Genomic DNA, 19,970 nt, shown 5'->3' with positions numbered 1-19,970 from the left:
ATGGATATTCCACGCAAGTGGTGTTTCTTTGTGTTACTTGCGAGTGTCCTGCCCCTTTTTGCTAATTGTGTTCTGTTGGTGTCTACCGAAAATGCAACTTTCGTTTCATCTGAAGATTCTTCGATTGAAGAGTCAGACAACCATGTGACTCTCACAAGTACTGACAGCGCAGTTCCAGTGGATTTACATCGCAACAACTCCCATTCTAAAATAGGTTACAAATTGAGTGTAGAAGAGATCGAAGCATTTCTGAAGAGCACCGTTGTTGCTGCTTTGAAACAAGTGCTGCCAAAGCTTATGAGAGACCAGGAGAAAGCTCAAATATCTGCACAGTGTTCTACAGCTTTACTCAAAATGGTATTGGGATTGAACCAAATGAAATCTTGGGCTTTTAGAAGTAAGTGGATTTATTTGAATTGATACCAACTTTTTCTTTTCAGTTTTTATAATTTAAGCACAGCTTCCGTTTAGAAGTATGACTTGAATTGAACTGTAAATAGAAATAGACTGGATGGAAAAAGGCCCGGGTTCGAATCCTGTTAATGGCCCGAGGAATTTTTATGGGCTTTTTTCACAATGTGACTGAGTTAGTCGGTCACAGGGGTAGGATGTTTTTTTGCTTTGATGAGGATTCATAACAAATTTTGAATTAAGTTTGAAAAATCTAGTTAAATGAACAGTCACTTATTTTGATGTGCCAGTTGAGTTGATAGACCAGAAAAGTTTGTTAGTGAATCCCATAAAGGTATAATTTTAAATCAATCCCTTTAATTTAGGATGCACGCTGTATTTTCAATTTCATTTTGAAAGAAATAATTCTCAGTAATGAATACCACCGACTAGTTCCTTAAATGAGGCCACTTCCAGGCTTCCATTTTGACATGGTCCTCATCCAATAACGCACAAATAGAATTACACACTGAGTTTAAGTAACTCTACCTTCAAATTAATCTCCTAGCGACCTGAATAGCCTTACTCTAGCGATGCTGTGTTCAGGTGGCTCGATAGGATGGCACGTGAGAGGTTACCAAGTCATCGATGTCAGAATTTTTTATAGATTTTTAAACATTACTGAAGACATCATTAATTCAAAATTTGAACTTTTATTTATTTATTTTATTTATTATCTTATGTACCTTAAGATAAGTCCATAAAAGAGAATAGCTCATCAAAAGATGAAGATGCATTGATTTAAAGTACTTATTATAAAACATACAGATACTGGACAAAATATTAGTGTACAAGAGAAGCAACGAGTCAGTTCATCCAAACTGTGTGCAAGGAGTACAAGATGGTGGTGGATCAGTGCTGCTTTAGGGATGTTTTAACTATTATGAATTGGGTTCCCTACTGGAAATACCAACCAGGATCATTCAGACTGGTTTCACAAATATTCTAGATAATACTGTTTTATTCCAGGATGGTAACTCTTTGGTTTGCAGAATCTCTACTGTTTGAAATTGGCACGAGGAAATTATGGTGCATTTAAATTGAGCAGTCAAGTGTCCAGGTTTAAATTCAGCAGTCACTAAACGTAACTGAATTACGAGATTCAAAATGGCGTAATATTGATAAAAAGGGTCTAGCCGAATCTCCACCAACAAGAAGTGATCCTTGGTAAAGGAGGGGTTACACATTATTAATTTTAAAATTACACAACAATAATTTTTGTCCAGGGTCTGTTCATCGACAGTCCTTCCAGTCTGTTTAGTAGCTGGAGTTTTCCTGAGTTGCTTTTTATTTCTCAATATTAATATCAGATCAGAATGTATACAATATGTTTACTGAGGGCCTGGTATATTTGGTAACTTGTATTTTTTTCATTCCAGTGCTGGATTCCATGGGTAAGATCCCATCAGGGTGGATTGAGGGCGCCATGATGCAATTTGGATCATTCGACGAGTGTGTTACTGTTCGTAAAAAGAAACGAGATAAAACCGAAGATTTCCGTGGTCAGTATTGCTCAGTTGTAATAATGCCCAATCTGCCAGAGGTGCCACCGAGAAACGCTATAATGGCCCATAAAATTATTCCTGATATGGAACAATCTGTGAGTATCAACTTTTGTATTTTTTCTGTGATATTGTGGTCAGCGACCATGTGTAATCTCCTGATTGTACTACTAAGTAAAGAACCCACGAAAATCGTTTGAATTCCTGTAGTAAATACTTGAGGTGTTTAAGGCTTTGAGGATTGACCTTAATGGATTGAGCAAGCCTATGCTGATTGAATTCTTCCTCTCGCTCAGATTACGAACATGGGTGGACATTAATTCAAATTTAGGAAGGATAGTTGCAGAATAAATGTGCGAAAGTTTGTTTTTAGCCACATCCTTTAGCAATTGGTCAACGGAGCCACAATTGAGAATACGAAAGAAATCACTGGTGTATCGAAGCAACTACCTCAGAAGGGTATGGAGCACGTTCTGTTCATTTATACCATTAGAAGATTGTACTATCTCCAATGAACAGTTTTCTCTCAAATCGGACAAACTTCACCTTCAATGCTACATTTTTATCCTTATTGCGATGAATTCTTTCAAGACGACAACTCAATTATCCACCGTACAAAAAATTGTATCTGAATGTTCGAGGAACGTTCAAAAGGCTTCCAATATCTACCTTGGCCACCAGATTTAATTGATCCAAAGGTTCTAGAACAAGTAGCATTGAGTGCATTAGAGAAGTATTTAGAAAAATTCTACTTCCCTCTTAGTAATTGTTCCCGTTGGTGTTCTATACATGATTGACAGTACTGAGGAAAGTGGAATTTACTGGTCCTAACTGTGAGACATCTGTTGGAAAATTCATAAGTGATGGACAGCGATGAGTGAAAGGAATGATTCTGGTCTCGGCACAGAATTCTTTTTGAAGGGACTCAAACTCCTTTGGACATTCAGTACATGATAGGTTCGTATTTAGTTGTGGCCCACTTCCTCTTCGTGATGAAGACGGACACTGGTGATCGTCTCCATGTTGGAAAAGTGGTCAGAAACAGCTTAACAACACTCATTGTACAAACATAACATTACGTAAACTTCTGGCCCTTGAACTCCAATTGAACTGCACTATGGTACATTGTGATGGTACAGAACTTTTACAGAGTTCTGTATCATTACAAAGTACCACAGTAGACTTCACTTGGTGTTTAGGAGCTATCCTCCATAAGATACTACACCTTTCCATATACATCTAAAGTTGCTAAAATTGAATCGAAGTCTTTATGTTTTGTGTTAACATTGAAGCTCTCCTCCGATGATGATTTATGTAATTTGTTTTGTAGATTTTCGGTTCCATCAGAGTACCATTTGTGCTATCTGATACTGGAGATAAAAATCTTCCATTATGGTATTATTTTGGATGACTCTTTTTCCCAAGCAAATGTAAAATGAATCCGTCTTAGATTACAAGCTAATTTTATCTATTTTAGTTTGTTTTTTACACCAAGGCGTTGCATGATTCTATGCTCAGGTTGTCTATTTTCCCTTACCAAATTGATTCTTTTTTTTTATATTACAGGTTGGCCATGAGATTGCGCATACAACGGACGTTTTTTACGCCTATCCCTTTCGCTTCGGAGTGTGCATTCCTTCCATTTGTTCTAAAGAAGATCTCAAAAAGATGGCCAATGTCGGTTTGTAAAACTTCAGTTTTCTTGAAATCATAAACTCAAATAATTTTCAGTAAAAACCAAAAAACCAATAATAGCCTGGGCGATTGTCTAATAGTTTGGTACAAAGGTTCAGAATAATATATTAAACAGTTCCTGGAGTTTTGAAAAAGGATAAAAGTGGCCATCCCATATTTATTGCAGTGTTTCTGTAGGAGGACACTGGGGACTATGGAATTAAATCTAAAATTCGTCGAGGACCAACGAAACATATATTACAATTTGGTGTTGAGCAGACTTTTCCTTCTCCAATAATGTCTGCCCACTTTTTTAGGGACACCTCCTAACAGCGAGCAGTCCTCTTCCCATTAGCCTTCAGTTTGCCATTGCCGCTCATTGAGATATCGAAAACGTTCTACAGGGAGGTTCAGTCCTCAACTGTCCAGTGTTGACGTTCCTGAATCCTCTGTAATCTGTAAAATTTGCTTATAGGAATGGAACCAGATTCCATCCCTATAAGCAAATTTTGGCAACACTAGGCGTAATTGGAAAAGCACAGTATCTTATGGAGAACAGTTCTTAAACACCAATCTTGTCTTCTCATCTATTTTTTCAGGATTGTAGTTAATGCAATGGTCTAATAATGCTCACAGTGGAACGAACTTTGCCTTTACAGCTAGTTTCCCCGATATTGCACTACTTTCAAACAAGTGCCATTGCCAAAAGAATCATCCTGTCTTTTATTTAAAAGAAACCACTTGCTATATGAGAGGAACTGGTAAGTTCTGAAAATGGAGGTTATCTTTTAATTGAATGATACATTAACTTCTCGATAGATAGAGAGAGAGAGAAAGATAAATGGCCTACATAGCCTAGTGGTCAGACACAGGAGTGCAAAGCATACGCTGTTTGAGTAGACTGGGGTTCAAATCCCTGACTGCTAAGTACGGTCGATCTGCCAACCTGCACTGGACCAGTGTGGTAGATTCTGGTCCTTTCCCTCAACATAACTTGCTGAGATGGCCTCCATCCTGTAGTGGTTTGACAATGGCTACAGATATATGAAAGGTAATATTGTTTCTTTCACTGGACAGTTTAAATTTTAGAAGCCACAAAATTAGTCCTTTCCTCTATATAAAATGAAATGCACTGAAAGGACAAAATTTATGGGACACCATGTTCCTGGGAAATGCGACGATGTCACCCCTCTCGCTAGTGGACGAACCCACCGCCTTGGCAGGTATATAGGTACACAGCATTCACGTAGACGGTAATTCGATGTCAGTATGAATAAACGTCGTGAGTTAATCGACTTAGAAAGAGGGATGATAGTGGGTGCCCGACGCATGGGTCATCCTATCGCGGAGGTGGTATGCACCCGTCATATCTACGAGGAACTGTTCAGGCAGATGGACAGTCGGTAATGGTCTGGGGCCTGTTGAGTTAGCACACGTTGGGACCTCTGATGCATCTAGACGCAGGTCACATGTCCATCCTTGCAGATATCTGCATCCCTTCATGGTCACTGTGCACCCACAGGACAATGCACCACCCCACAGAGCTGCGGTGACTAGAACATGGTTCGAAGCGCATCCCACAGATTTTACCACCATGGAATTGTCTACCTGTTCACCGGACATGAACCTTGTGGCGCGTCTTTGGGATGCTATGGAAAGGTTCGTTCGAGCTTTGGATCCTCCACCCAGGAATATAACGGAATTATGGACAGCGGTGCAGCAAGCATGGGTAGAAATGCCTGTGGAACGCATTCCTGGACTAGTGGAGTCAATGCCTCCCCGTGTGACTGCCCTTATCCGGGCGAAAGGTTGGCTATCCGTTACTCGGTAGGTATCTCATGATTTTTGTCCACTCAGTGTAGTACTACTATTTATTCCACCTTACAGAATAACAGGAAAGCTTTTAAAATCTCCATTTCATTTATTTTACTGTTTCCCAAACTGAAACCTGTGATTACTTTTCAGCTGTGGAGGAGATTAACTGGAAAGCCGATGTACTGCAATGTCAAGTCGAAGAGGAGATCAAAGTGGAACCCATCCATATTGCATTTCTGTAAGTCTGCCTCATTGATATTCTAATCATGGACAGTTCATGTTTAATGCAAATTTCTTCTCAACAGCGCCATTCTTTCAATGAAAGAATTTTGTCTTTCAGTACAGTGATGTCCATTATATTCGTCCTTGTTGTTATTGGCACAGCTGTCGATGTCCTCCTCCAGAGATCGCAGGTATCTAACAACAATTCGAAGTATGGTGAGTGACCACCACTTACGATTTATTACTTTATATAGATTTTAGTTTATGTTCAAGTATAATTCGCATTGACTGCAGGGTCATTTCTGATAATTTTTTCCAGAAATCGTGAAAGCCTTCTCCTTGAACACGAACTACAATAAACTAGTGGACATTAGCCCCTCCAATATGGATTTGAGCCCTCTCCATGGGATTCGATTCCTTACGATCACCTGGATTGTTCTCGCCCACAACTACAGCTGGTTATCATTTTTTGCTGCGAGTAAGTCAGCTTTAGGGTTCTACCAAATTTTCATATTTTTATTTTAATATATTAGACTGAGTGGCCAAAAAATTAGAAACCGTTTTTCGAAATATATTGTAGGGCCACCTTTTGCCCGAATTACAGTCTGTACCACCAGGTTTCTGAAGGAGTCTAGCTCTACATATCGACGTTTCTTTGAAGATATTTGTCTGCTGCTAATTTATGGTTAGTAGAGAACGAAGAACCATCCTTTAACGTATCCCAGACATTTTCAATTGGATTTAGATCTGAAGAAATAAGAGACCAGGATAGATGCTGGAATGTTCCCAATATATTAATCTGAATGGTTTGAGGAACCATTCAGATTTAATTTTTACACGATGGATAGCTGTCTTGTAGTCTTAAATTCCATCCCAATCCAGGTAAAAATGAAGCTTTGCAAGGTTCCAATACGTTCCAATGATTTGTTCCAATATGACAGAAAGATATTCATTGGAGTAACACGGCCTTCTAACGGTATGAGCAGGTCCAGTCCGTACCAATCAACATAACCATACCGTGAACGCTATATGTGGAGTCAATTGAAAAGGTTTCTGATATTTTGAATATTTAGTGTAATATTGACATATTGAGATTCATGTTATTTCTGCATAAGTACGTTTTAATTATGTTTCTGAGGTCTGTGCATTATATTGCCAAAGGTAATAACACCCTCTGGGATTGGGAAGATTGAATCGTGTAATAAATAAAAAAACGTATATAAAAACATGAGGTGTCACAATATTGTGTCTATGATTTCACGCATTCTCTGGTCGGTTTGCTGGACAGAAAAACCCAAAGAAAAAAACCATTGAGTCATAACAGGAGACCAATTAACCCAGCCATAAAAACTCTACGCGTCATTGACAAGATTCGAATCAAGGTTTTTTCAATCTCGTCTGAGACTACGGTCATTATACCCACTGTGCACGCCAGGACCATGAAGGAGAGATCAGGAAAGCTCTCAGATGATTGGTACGTAGTCAATCCGAATCCAATACTGTGAACTAGAGGTTCAGGAAGCCACAGTAATTGATGGGCTATTCCGTTCTTTCTACACTGTGGCATCAGTAAGGCAATGGTCCTTTAAAGTTTCAACGTGATAATGCACCATGTCATACTGCATAACCTGTATTAACATGGTTTGAAGACATGGAAGATGTAAGGGTTTCGTTGGCCTGACCACACAAGTTGCCGATATTAACCACATTGAACGCCTTTGTAATGAACTGATACAGCGGCTTAGGGTCAGGATAACACACCACCAATCAGTAGCCTGGATCACTGTGTTGAAGGAGCAACGGACCAAAATACCGCCTTTCTGTTAACTGAAATTGGTTCTGATTCTACCGAAGAGGATTGAGTAATGTTCTAAGGATCGCTGAGGGATCTCTCTCTCTCTCTCTTGGGATTATGTCTAAGATAGATCGCAGCGTGGCTGCACGGTAGCAGGCAGCGAGTTGTGATTAATGTTGCCCTTGATATTGGTCTAACGTTAGAAGCGGGGTCCTCCAAGGATTGGTGTCAAAAGTTGCAGATGATGAGAAGATTATGAGGGTGGTCAATGATCGTCATAAAAATTCCTTGAGGTCTATCCATCTCTTTCCCGTCCGTTGAGGGAAGGATGGCAATCCTACCGTGTTACCCACGAGGGCATGCATAATTGATATCAACATTTCCATGTTCAAGAAATTCCCTATTCTTATTTCAAACAGCTAATAAATTCTACAATAGTTCAATTACCAAAAATACGCTGATTTAATTGGCGCACTATGGCCATAGTTGCCGATGCGCCTAATAAGTCCCTAAACCAACAACAATAACAACAGCTGATTTAATGGCACAAGTAATTGTTCACTTTAAGATGCAGTCATTATTGTGCATGGTCCATGCTCTCGTGGGTAGCAAAGTTAATAGAATCGCCGTTCTCCTCACACCGGGTGGAAAGGACCTGAGTCCGAATCTCTTCGATGACGTGAGGAATTTTTATGGGCCTTTTTTACAACTTGGCTGGATTAGTTGGTCTCAAGCGAGGGTAGCATAGTGTTTTTTCTCCCGGACAATCGTTTTTTTGTCCAGCAAACTGATGCTCCTAAAACCTTACCAAAACAACAACAACAAGCCTATTTTAATGTATTTCTTTGTGTCTACTTCAGGAAACCTGTCCAACGTTGGAGCATGGTTCAACAGTCTCTCATTTGAAGTCATAGCCAACGCTTGGCTTGCTGTAGACGTATTTTTCTTCCTCAGGTATGTATGTGACAAATCTAAATTCAACTTTACTCAGTCATGTTTACCATCCAAATAAACATTTTTCTCTTAAAACACAACATGCATTTGTTTTTTTTTTTTAAATTTCAGTGGCCTTCTTACCGCGTATGGCACCCTAAGCAGCATGCAAAGTAACAAAGGACATCTCAATTTTGGACTTTTTATCCTAAAGAGATATATAAGGTAAATTTTATGGTTAAAGTTCACTTCATGAGAGTAACTCGTTGGTAAACTAATCTGAACGAGAACCTAACTGTATTTTTTGTATCATCAAAACAGGCTTACTCCAACGCTCGTGTTTACCATGGGGTTAATGTTCTTCCTTCCCTGGATCGCTACAGGTCCTTTGTGGCAAGAGACAGTTGGTGGAGAGATAGCAAATTGTTATAAGAATTGGTGGTATAATCTCCTCTATATCAACAATTGGAAGCACATTAAGGACATAGTAAGCATGAATTCTGATACTATTTTTAGTTATTACTTTGACTGAACTTTGGAAAACTTAGATCAATAAATGCCCTAAGGTTGATCAAAACAAGAATGTAGGAAATCACAGCTCGCAACAATTATAAAACTGTTATTAATCGTACGCAATTTGAACAGGCAAAGAAGAGAAAATCTGCCTCTTTTCCATTCTTCCTGAGCATTCTGGTCTCTTGCCAAAGCTAGATTCTGCCAGCAGATTCCATGCATCAATAGTCGCATTGTTCTGTTGCATTCTCAGTCAAAGATAAAGTTGGCCTTCTGGCTTACGACAGAAGGATGTTATAGGAGTTCTGGACATTGAGGTTAAGAAAACTCAATATGATGATGCCAATTGTACACTTGTTCTCAAAATTTGTGCTCTGAACAAATCTTGCTCCTGTTCTGTCGCCTTTTTATGCTTTCTTATTCCACTAATGTTTTTCCTTCTGCTTGAAAAATGGTGTTTGTAAGATTCTGTGATGACAAATCCCATTCTTCCACAAGCAGAAGGAAAAACATCATATTAAAATGTTCCTAAAAACATCATCTCAAGATATTCCTCCACCACTTGAGTTCTATGTGCAGTGGCATTGTCGTGCATGAAAAGAAAATCTGGACTAACCGGACCCCTAAAAATCACACATAGGATTCGAGAAGTTGTTATCGGTATCTCTGTTGATCATTATTCCCCTCCACAAGAGAACACCGCCTCCACCCTAAGTGTCAATTTCTGTGATGTTGCAGGGTTCATACCGGATTCCTTGTTGCCTCCAGATGAAATAATGTCTATACTCTGTTTGCAGGCTAAGACGGGACTCATCAGAGAACACAACTGTACCCCATTTGTTATGCTCCAAGTCACATGTTCATGGCACCAGTTTCGACGAGCTCTGTGGTGGTTTCGGGTTAATGGAATACAAACTACTGGCTTCCTTGTGTGCAGTCCATTTGAATTGAGGCTTCTTAACACAATCCGATTGGAAATGTTTTGATCTGTGGTTGCAGCAACCTCAAGACACAGTTCATAAGTTGATATCGCAGGGCTCTGTCTTGCTGTTAGAGCCAGACAGCGGTCTGTTCTGGTTGACGTAGCTCTCGGGCGACCTAGACCAGCTCTTCTTGTAATGGTTCCTGTCTCCTGAAACTGCTTGCATGCTGAGACAACACCGCGTGACACATTAAGCCAACGCGCCACCCCAACCCTGCCTGGCTTCAAGTCGTCCAATGGCCAGCTATCTCAAAGAATCATTTAAATGACGATGGGTTGCCATCCTCAGTACTGGAGATGGCTGTCCACTGGGCAAGCCAATAAACGGGAATGAAGTGATATGGTAGCAACCCATGTTTTCATAGGCATGAAGAATTCTTTCTTCCACTCCTTTCCTCTCATATGACAGCACACTGCATTCCACCTTGCAGTTTGAGAAACGTAGTCCCGCACAAACAACTTGAACTCCTTAAATATCCACTATCAATTCCTCAGATGATAATTTCCATATAATTCTCAAATGATGGGGGATTATAATTTTCGTACTTGAGGTTTTCATTAAAAACATTTGATAATTAATAATCAGATCTAACCCATTTGTAATAAAAAGATGAAGGACATTGCATTTCATATTTAAACAAAACTTTCTTTTATTTTCCAGTGTATCCATCCTACTTGGTACTTGGGTTGCGACTTTCAACTTCACCTTCTGTCTCCTATAATCCTCATCCCACTTTATAGGTAATCCAAAGTACTTATAAGTTAATTAAATATCTCTAACAACTCATCTCCTTTATTCATACCCTAATCGCGAAGGGATTTTTCTATTGCAGAAATCGCATGATCGGTTTTGCCATTTTGTTGATAGGGTGTCTGGGAAGCAGTTTAGTAATTGGTGTGGTGACTTATACCGAGAACTTCAATCTCATAGTTCTGATTTCCCTAGTGGACAAAAAGTAAGTAAACTTCTACCATACTCTTCTATTTGTTTGAAAATCAGATCATTCTAAACTTGGTTACTGGACAAAAAATTGGAAACCTTTATTCGATATCTGGTGGAACCAACTTGTTTTTCGAATTTCGGAACGTGCTATGGATTTCATCAGGTACCTGAAGGATTCTAGCTTCGAGATTTGATAATTCTTCCATCACGAAGTTTGTCAGCTATTGCATTGTAATCGACAGAGACCTGTGGCTGAACTGTCCTTTCCAACATATCCCAGACATTCTGAATTGAATTAAGATCTGGAGAAATAAGAAGCCAGGGAAGATGTCGGAAATCTTGGATACAATTTTTGAACGGTGGATAGTTGTGCTGCCGTCTTGAAAAAATTAGCATTAGCATTAGCATTAGCATTAGTAGAGGCATTTGATGCAAGAAAGCAAGCTTATGCAGCATCAGCCAAAAAAAAAAAAAAAAAAAAAAAAAAAAAAAAAAAAAAAGTAACATAAATAAATAAAAATAACCACTTCCACTTCACCCCTCTGTTCGTTCGAAATACCTGTCCAGCTGAGCCTTAAACTTATTTAGGCTATCAACTTCCACGACAAGGGATGGAAGTCTGTTCCACCCACCAACCACCCGCTGGCTAAAGGCAAATTTCCGCACATCTATCCTACATCTGTCTTTCCTCAATTTGAATTTATGCCCTCTCAGGTGATTTTTCTGAGCTAGAGGAAGAATCCCATCAGCATTGAGCATGCTCAAACCATTCAAGGCTTTGTACACCTCTATCAGATCACCCCGCTGGTGCCTAGTTTCCAGACACTGTAATTTGCAAAACTTAAGCCTTTCTTCGTAAGAGAACCCCTTTGTCCCATTCACCAATCTAGTTGCCCTTCTCTGTACTCGTTCCAGCAGCTCTACATCCTTCCTGAAATGAGGCCTCCAGGCCTGTATACAGTACTCTAGGTGTGGCCTGACCATTGCCTTATACAAGGGAATAATCACCTCCTTATCCCTGCTAGAAAAATTTCTATATATCATTGACAATACACCATGAGCTACTCTTGCAGCTCGTCTGCACTGCTCAGAGAACTTCATATCTGCCTGCACCACCACCCCCAGGTCCCTTTCATTCTCTACCACTGTCAGTGTAGTACCACAGAGTTGATACGTTGCTCTGGGGTTGCTGTTTCCCATATGTAGTACTTTACATTTGTCAATGTTAAACTTCATTTGCCACCTCGAAGCCCATCTGCTCAACCTTTCCAAATCCTGTTGCAGCAGCATAGTGTCAGTAGTGTCCTTGACAACCCTGCCAACCTTTGTATCGTCTGCAAACTTGGACATTAAGCCTGATATACCATCATCAATATCATTTATAAATACAGAAAACAATAAAGGCCCCAATACTGAACCCTGAGGGACTCCACTAATAACATTAGTCCACGATGAGCAGTGTCCATTGATTACCACTCTCTGTCTTCTCCCCCTCAACCACCCCTTTATCCATAGCAGCAACTTGCCTCCAATGCCACACTGCTCCAATTTGTGCAGCAGTCTTCCATGTGCAACAGTATCAAAAGCCTTTCTAAGATCCAAGTATATAATATCAAAGTTATTCCCTGCATCCAGTTCTTTTGTGACTGCATCATAGTATCCAATCAAATTGGTCAGGCAAGACTTCCCCTTAACAAAACCATGCTGTGTCCTAGCTATAACTGAAGTCTTGTCTAGATGATCCTGCAGTGCTTCTTTCACCAGTGCCTCCATTAATTTTCCGGGAACAGAAGTTAAACTCACAGGTCTATAATTACTTGTGTCAGCCTTTGATCCCCCTTTGTGAATTGGGGTCACATTTGCACATCTCCAGTCAATGGGTACCTCCCCTGAGTCCAAGGAAGCTCTCATAATTATGGCTAAGGGTTTGCTTACCTCCTTTGCTGCCTCCTTTAATATAACTGGATAGATCCCATCCACCCCAGGTGCCTTTCTTGTGTTTATCTTCAACAATTTCTCCTCCACTTTGCTCTCAGTTATTACAAGATTCTCTAGCTTACTGCTAGAGTTGAATACACCTCTGGCATTCCCCTCGCTGAATAACTCCTCATGTGTGAATGTCGATGCAAAATATTCATTTAGTTTGTTAGCTACCCGAGCAGGGTCATCAACAGTTGACCCATCGATCTCAAGTGGACCAATCTGATTCATCCCCTTCCTTCTAGAGTTTACATAAGTAAAGAACTCTTTGCTGTTTTTCTTCGCATCCCTTGCCAAGGATCTCTCGTAATCTGCCTTCGCCTGCCTAACCTCCTTTGTAACTTGGTTACAGATCAACTTGTATCTATCATAGGCATCCGTGTCACGTGTTAATTTGTATGTATCCCATGCATTTTTCTTCTCTGCCATATGCCTCATTAGTTCATCTGACAACCATTTAGGCCTAAACCTTGAACAATATTTCTTAGTTGGTATGTAAAGCCTAGTAGCTTCCACGATAAGTTCTTTGAATGCTTCCCATTTTGAATTTGCTGTTGGCAATATCATCAGTTGATCCCACTGTATAGAATTTAAATACTGTCTCAGTCCATTGTAGTCGCCTTTACGAAAGCAATACCCCTTCCCTTTACCCCTAATGGTAGTTACCTCTTTGAGTAACTCCCACTTCAGCACACTGTGATCACTGCCACCAAGTGGTTCATTTATCTGCAGATTCTGAATGCATGAAGAATCACTACTGATAATCAAATCAAGAGTATTACTCCCTCTAGTTGCCTCCCGAACATGCTGATGTAGAAAACAATCATCCAATAAATCCACAAAAGCCTTGCTACTGTGTGAGTGACCAGCCCCCAAATTCCAGTCAATATCTGGGAAATTAAAATCCCCCATTATAAGACTCTCTGATTTACTGGCCCACTCTATTTCTCCGAACAGTTTCTTATTATACTCATCAGAGTCATTAGGCCTATAGCACACTCCTACTCTCAATTTTGATCTCCCAATGCTTATGTCACACCAAACTGACTCGACACTGCACTGTCCAGCGATGTCGACTGGCTTCACTTCCTTGGATTTTATGTGTTTCTTAATTAATAGCATAACCCCTCCTCCCTTCCTATCCTGTCTATCCTTTCTGTAGACATTGTACTCCCCAAATTCCAGTTCTGCATTTCTTATATCTGTGTGACACCACGTCTCTGAAATCCCCACAATATCTGCCTTTGATGTTTTGAGCAATACCTCAAATTCATCAAATTTATTTACTAAACTCCTAGCATTGGTGTACACACAAGTATACATGCACCTGTTCTTTTTCTTAGCTACCCTAACACAACCCATGTGTTTACTTGTACCCCAATGATTCCCAGCAGTCTCTGAAATATCCTGCATCTTATTTTCCAGGCTGCGGCTCATTCCAATAGAAGCAGTGCAAGAATCACTTTCACCTCTGCCAGTGGCTACTGTTAATCTATTAGTCCTTGTATCCCCCCAATCTAGCAGTTTTCCGACCCACCTAACATTGCCTCGATAGCATCAGCAAACATTCTTGCACCCTTTCTATTTAAGTGTATCCCATCCCTGTAGAAGCAGTCTCTCCTGTTAACAAGTACAGACCAGGCTGAAAAAAATTCTACCCCTTGAGCCCTGCACAATCTTTCCAGGGCCGAATTGATTGACAGGGCTCTCATCATATACTCCCTCCTATCGTGTCTGGGCAGAATTGCAGACACTTTCAATTTCAACCCTAATTCACGGCTTTTTTTCATCAGTGACCTGTACTTGTCAAGTAATTCCGCCGGTCTCCTACTCTTAATGTCATTAGTGCCAACGTGTACAACTATATCACCTTTTGTGCCCTTAAAAGATGATATCCGCTCTACAACGTCATCAACTTTTGCCCCTGGCAGACATACCCTGGTCCTATTCCACCTGTAATACAAATTCTTGTATTACAGGGTTAAGATTGTACTAACAGTATGAACGGACCCAGCTTATACCAACAGAACATGCTCCATGCTATGATACCACAGTTCCTTGAGTTGTTGTTGTAGGGTTTTAGGCGAGTAACCAACTTGGGGGCCGTATTGCGTTGTATGTAATACGTCTGGGGATTTTCCCTTTGTTAAACGAAAAAGCTGAGTTTCTGGGATAAAAAAACATGCTAGCCACACCTGAGACCAACTAAATCAGCCACCATATGGAAAAGGCCCATAAAGATTCCTCATATCTTTGATCGATTCGAACTCGGCTGTTTTCCACCTGGTGTTGGGAGAACTGTGGTTACATCAAGTGTACTACCGTTGGGTGGTGGGCACGAGACAGTCTGGGTGCATGGCATAATGAAGTTTACGCTATCTTTTATAAAATCAAACTCATGAACGGATTTGCTACCAAGGAACTTGTAATCATACGATGTGACAACTTCTATGAACATAACTTGATTATCTGTTGATTCCAATTCCAAAAGGATTCTAATTTTTTGGCCATTGAGTTCAGAATATGGGACATGAACATTTCAAATCTCTTATGTAGATTTTTACTACTTTAGATTCCGTGAAACGATGACCACTGAAGTGTATTTTCGACCCTATACTCACGCAGCTACTTACTTTGTTGGAATGATCATGGGATTCGTCCAGTTTACGCGCAAAAAGGTTTCCTTACATCCAGTAAGTTTATATCTGGTGATAATCTGTTGTCAGAATTAAGACAGTGAATTACAATAAACATCTGAGAAAATTTTGGACTTCATTCCAGGTTTTAAATGTGTTCGGATGGCTCTGTGCCTTAACTGTCGCCTTCACTGTTCTCTACTGGCCATGGCAGTCATTGATTGGCAACTTCCAATCTCTTTATTCAAACGTTGTGTATGCTGCCACTCACCGTACAGTATTCATTTTATGCATAGCCTGGATGACTTTTGCCTGTCTTCAAGGATTTGGTGGTAAGTGTATGGGACTTGGTCCAGTTCTTGAATATTTAGATCAAACTTTGATGATGTTCAATAATTGATGATGGTATTCAATAATAAACTGCTGGGTATAATTTCTACTCCAAAATAATAATAAAAAAATTGATAAATCATTATTAATGTTGTGTATGATTCTTTTTGCCTTTAATGGAGTTGATGTGGCAGATCATCTGTGCTTGTACAGATATGCACGTAGTCAATGATTGGTTCTTATGCGCGCTCAGTCAATTTGTGGAGACGTATTGTCTGAGTTTTATAATTGTGCCTAAATTTCGGTCTTAGATGAGAATTGCATGATTTTTTATCCCGCAAATCTAACAAACCAATCATTATCTAATAGGGATTCACCCATGTCCCTTAAATAGTTAATATCAATATCAGTTCAATCTAAAAGCAGTCCAGCTATAATTCATGCAGCTGTCGTGGATGTTGTTATATTTTTACTTTCTGTTAAAGTTAATCTCATCTCAATAGGACTTAAATCTGATGACTTGGTCGATTAAATGCCCTAAAATCTTTGGTGTTCCTCTTGTCAGTTTAAAAGAACAGAGGCCCTAGAATCGGACTTTTGTAAACAGAAGTATCGAAATCATGAGTCTCCCTCCAATGTTCAGTAAAAGGCACAACTTGACCATCCAGAGTATTTGTTTGGCCAGCCTGATTCATCCTGGTTTTTATTTCAAGTATTTCAACATCCTAAAGGCATCAATGACCCACCACCAGCTTGTATGACTACTTGAACGCAGTCTGGTTGGAATGCCTCATTGCTTCTGTGAATTCGGTGGCTGGAATCATTAGAGTATAGGTAATATTTGGATTTGAGTTGTTAATAATGGTCTTTTTCTTAAATCCATTGATCTTTTTTTAGAATTTAGTGGTGTTACATATAATTTATTAAAGTTAATCAATTACTGGCGACTTGAGTTTGATGACAAGTTTATGTCATTGATTTACATGTATAGGGAGATGATTTCAATGAAGTAGTTGACTGCCTGTTTGTTCCTTCCAAGGTCCGGTAGCCTGGATACTCTCCTGGAAAGGATGGATCATTCCTAGCAGGCTAGCATTTGGTATTTACATGACCCACCCTTTGGTGTTATGGGCAAGATTTGGATCCATCAAAGGAGGCTTTTATTTCACGCACTACAATATGGTGAGTCAAACTTAGATTCTTTCACACGATGACGATGGAACATTACAGTCTTAAATTGGGCGCACTCATTTCAATTTAATACATGAAAAGATTTAAATCAAATTAGCCCAATACTCGCTTAAAAAGTGCATTTAAAATTATTTAATTTTGTCTAAGGTTTCTAAAACGTGTCCATGTTGCCCAAGAATAAGAAATACGTTGATACAAGACTTTAGGGCCTTCAGAGCTTTCTTCAGAGGTGGAAACAGGAAGAAATCACATGGGGCTAAGTCCGGTGAATGTGGAAAATCCTCGGCACCTATAACAGTGATCACTGCCTGTACAATATTGGATGGAGAAACCACTTCACATCTGAATATGGCCATCCTACCAAGGACATCTTTACCACACGCTTCGTTCATCTCTTTAACTGTTTCCGACGCATTTAAAGCCCCTCTGACACAATAACAAATCACTTGTTGTTCAGTCTGTATGTCCGACATGATACTTTGCTTCAAAACTGATCTATTCTTTTGCATTTGTTAATACAAATGCGAAAGAAGAGATCAGTAAATAACCAGAAGAAAATAATCACGTCTGTGGATGTGAATTATATCACTAGATGGCAGCACTGGTTGAATTCCAAACGACCAGTGTGTAGACGGAAAGGGATAGTGTTCCTTTTCTGTAAACAAAAAATACAAAGTTAGACAAAGGTCCCCAGACATTTCTAGACATTTTTCTGGTTGATTTTATTCAGCAGATCACATCAACGCTTGGAAAAACATCAATAAATCATGGAACACTTTCTACCAGTTTCTTGTACACTCACTAGCCAAAATATTAGAAATCTTTTGCAATTGGCATTTTCAAACGATCGGGTGGACTGACGAGTCTCGATTTACATCTGCACCATTCGTAGGGTGAACGTATAGCATGAAGGTGAGCAACAGACTGTCTCGTGTGGCCACCATCCAAGCGACTGGATTTAGTTTCATAGCATGGAGTACATTCTGTTGGTACGGGCTGGGTCCAGTCATATTGTTAGAGGCTTATGTGACTTCCAGTGAATATCTTGCTGTGGTTTCAGACCAACATTCATCTTAACCCTGGAATGATTCATTTTTACTGGAAATGCAATGGATTTTTTCAAGGAGACAACGCAACTATCCACCATGCAAGAATTGTATCTGAATGGTTGGATGGACATTCCTAAGATTTCCAACAACTACTCGATCCAGATCACCCAATTCTCCTGAGTCCCAATTGGAATGTTTGAGATAGCTTGGAAAGGGCAGTTTGACCACAATTACAAATATTCTGATGAAAGAGTAATCAATAAATCAAAGAATAATTCTAATATTTTTACCAGTGAGTGCAAATAAATGAATAGTTATAATTAGTAATTATTTACACTGTTTTAGCAATCATTAATTAATAGAAATTTAAAGTTGAACTCTAGACAGACTTAACTGAATTCTTGATGATTCACAGTGAAGTGCTGAATCTTAATTTTGTTTTCATATTTCTTAGATCTATGAATTTATTGCCAACCTGGTTATTGCATCTGCAATGGCTTTCTTCGTCCACCTTATCATTGAGGTTCCCTTCTTACGTTTGGAAAGGATGTTGATCGTTGGCTGCCAGCAGAAAGCTGGAAGGAAAGAGGAAATAAATGAAAATGGCTCAGCACAGGTTTTGGACATTGCAGAAAACTCAAGTGATAATCACCCAGTGGTACTAACGTGTCTCAGAAAGCATGAGGGGACTCATGTAAATTGACGAAATAGATAACTAATTCCCAAGGAGTGACGCTTCAAAGACACCAACCAAACTATAGGGACTTGCATAATAAAAGAGTCATTTGTTCAAGTCTATTTTGTTCATTGTTAATGTTCCATCTTTGAGCAGTGCATTCATAAAAATTTCATTTATATACCTCAAAAAAAAATAAATAAAATAAATAAAAATACTTTATTCTGATTTTTGTAATTAATCTTGCAAATCTCTCGAGACCTTTGCTCATTGATCCCTGTTTCGAAAACTGGATCGAATCCATATGCTGTCAATTTAAAATTCTTTGGGTGGTGTCCAGAGATAAATTATCCCATTCTCGCTAATTAGGGAAATACTTCTTTGAAATCATAATACATCCTGTTCTCCAGATGAGACTCACTCTTCTGAAGTCTCTTGTTAGGAGGGTGAACTGGGAAACAGGATGGCATAATCGAACTCGATCTTTAACCGGTCTTTTACATTGAATTATTGTAAACAACAACACCGTATGAGGACAGTAGATATAGTGGTTAGTGGACATGATCCAAATTAGAGGAATCCCAAAAAAAGCAAAGGCTTCTCGCCCTTGCATTTTGAGATTCATCTCTCCAGTGTTGGTTGGTAGCCACACTGCTCGACAAAATGAACAGAACACGTAATAAACATGGTGTAACTCGGGTAGCTTGAGACGAAGTGGGACAGAATTTGATGTGGTGGTGTACCATAGAACAACGATGAAATTAGGAGACAGCAAGGAACTTAACAGATATAAGAAACATTTACAGAAAATCACATTGCACATCAATAAGTCGATACAAGATGCTCGAAACAATGGTCACATGACACCAGTATGGCACATGATCCCCTCCAAAGGCTAGACAAGCCAGAGAGCAGTTAACCATGCTCGATATAAGGGTGTCTATAAGATTCTGTGGCAACAAATCCCATTCTTCCACCAGTGCAGAACTTAGCTCACCAAGTGACCGAGGAGTTGGCTGTTGGCGTACAATTCGAAGCCCAACCAAACACATGTTCGATCGGATTTAAGTCTGGTGAACGGGCTGGCCACGGCAGTCGTTGGATATCTTCAGTTTCAAGATTCCTCTACCACTTGAACTCTATCATTTTTTAGTGCTTATGAATCATGTTTGGGTACCACCGTTACCTGTGGTACCCAAACATGATTCATAAGCACTAAAAAATTTAATGGTACGTATTGCTTTTAAATTTAGTGGTACAAATATATCCTTCATATTTT

The 19,970-nt window shown here is 39.5% G+C and overlaps 2 protein-coding genes across 3 annotated transcripts; both read left to right on the top strand.

Moving 5' to 3' along the window:
* Positions 1-3,363, top strand: LOC150083928 (uncharacterized). The gene is made up of 3 exons (XM_090375627.1): positions 1-397; positions 1,830-2,050; positions 3,283-3,363. The coding sequence occupies exons 1-3, from the start codon at positions 1-3 to the stop codon at positions 3,361-3,363; spliced, it is 699 nt and encodes a 232-aa protein (XP_090231753.1).
* A 161-nt stretch (positions 3,364-3,524) lies between these two features.
* On the top strand, positions 3,525-18,769 carry LOC150083927 (nose resistant to fluoxetine protein 6-like). 2 transcript variants are annotated; one of them, XM_090374966.1, is made up of 13 exons: positions 3,525-3,633; positions 5,592-5,679; positions 5,782-5,879; positions 5,983-6,141; positions 8,319-8,412; positions 8,524-8,616; positions 8,713-8,878; positions 10,548-10,627; positions 10,720-10,842; positions 15,382-15,502; positions 15,591-15,777; positions 16,815-16,957; positions 18,470-18,769. In XM_090374966.1, the coding sequence occupies exons 1-13, from the start codon at positions 3,621-3,623 to the stop codon at positions 18,716-18,718; spliced, it is 1,614 nt and encodes a 537-aa protein (XP_090231092.1). In that variant the 5' UTR covers positions 3,525-3,620; the 3' UTR covers positions 18,719-18,769. The 2 variants fall into 2 exon arrangements, with proteins under 2 accessions (XP_090231092.1, XP_090231090.1); XM_090374964.1 differs by having other exon boundaries at positions 5,767-5,879.
* The last annotated feature ends 1,201 nt before the right edge of the window (positions 18,770-19,970 follow it).

The sequence above is a fragment of the Mastigoproctus giganteus genome, chromosome 6 (assembly GCF_048544385.1).
Source record: "Mastigoproctus giganteus isolate SK-2022 chromosome 6, ASM4854438v1, whole genome shotgun sequence".
Lineage (NCBI taxonomy): Eukaryota > Metazoa > Arthropoda > Arachnida > Uropygi > Thelyphonidae > Mastigoproctus > Mastigoproctus giganteus.
This window is presented reverse-complemented; position numbering and strand designations above follow the sequence as displayed.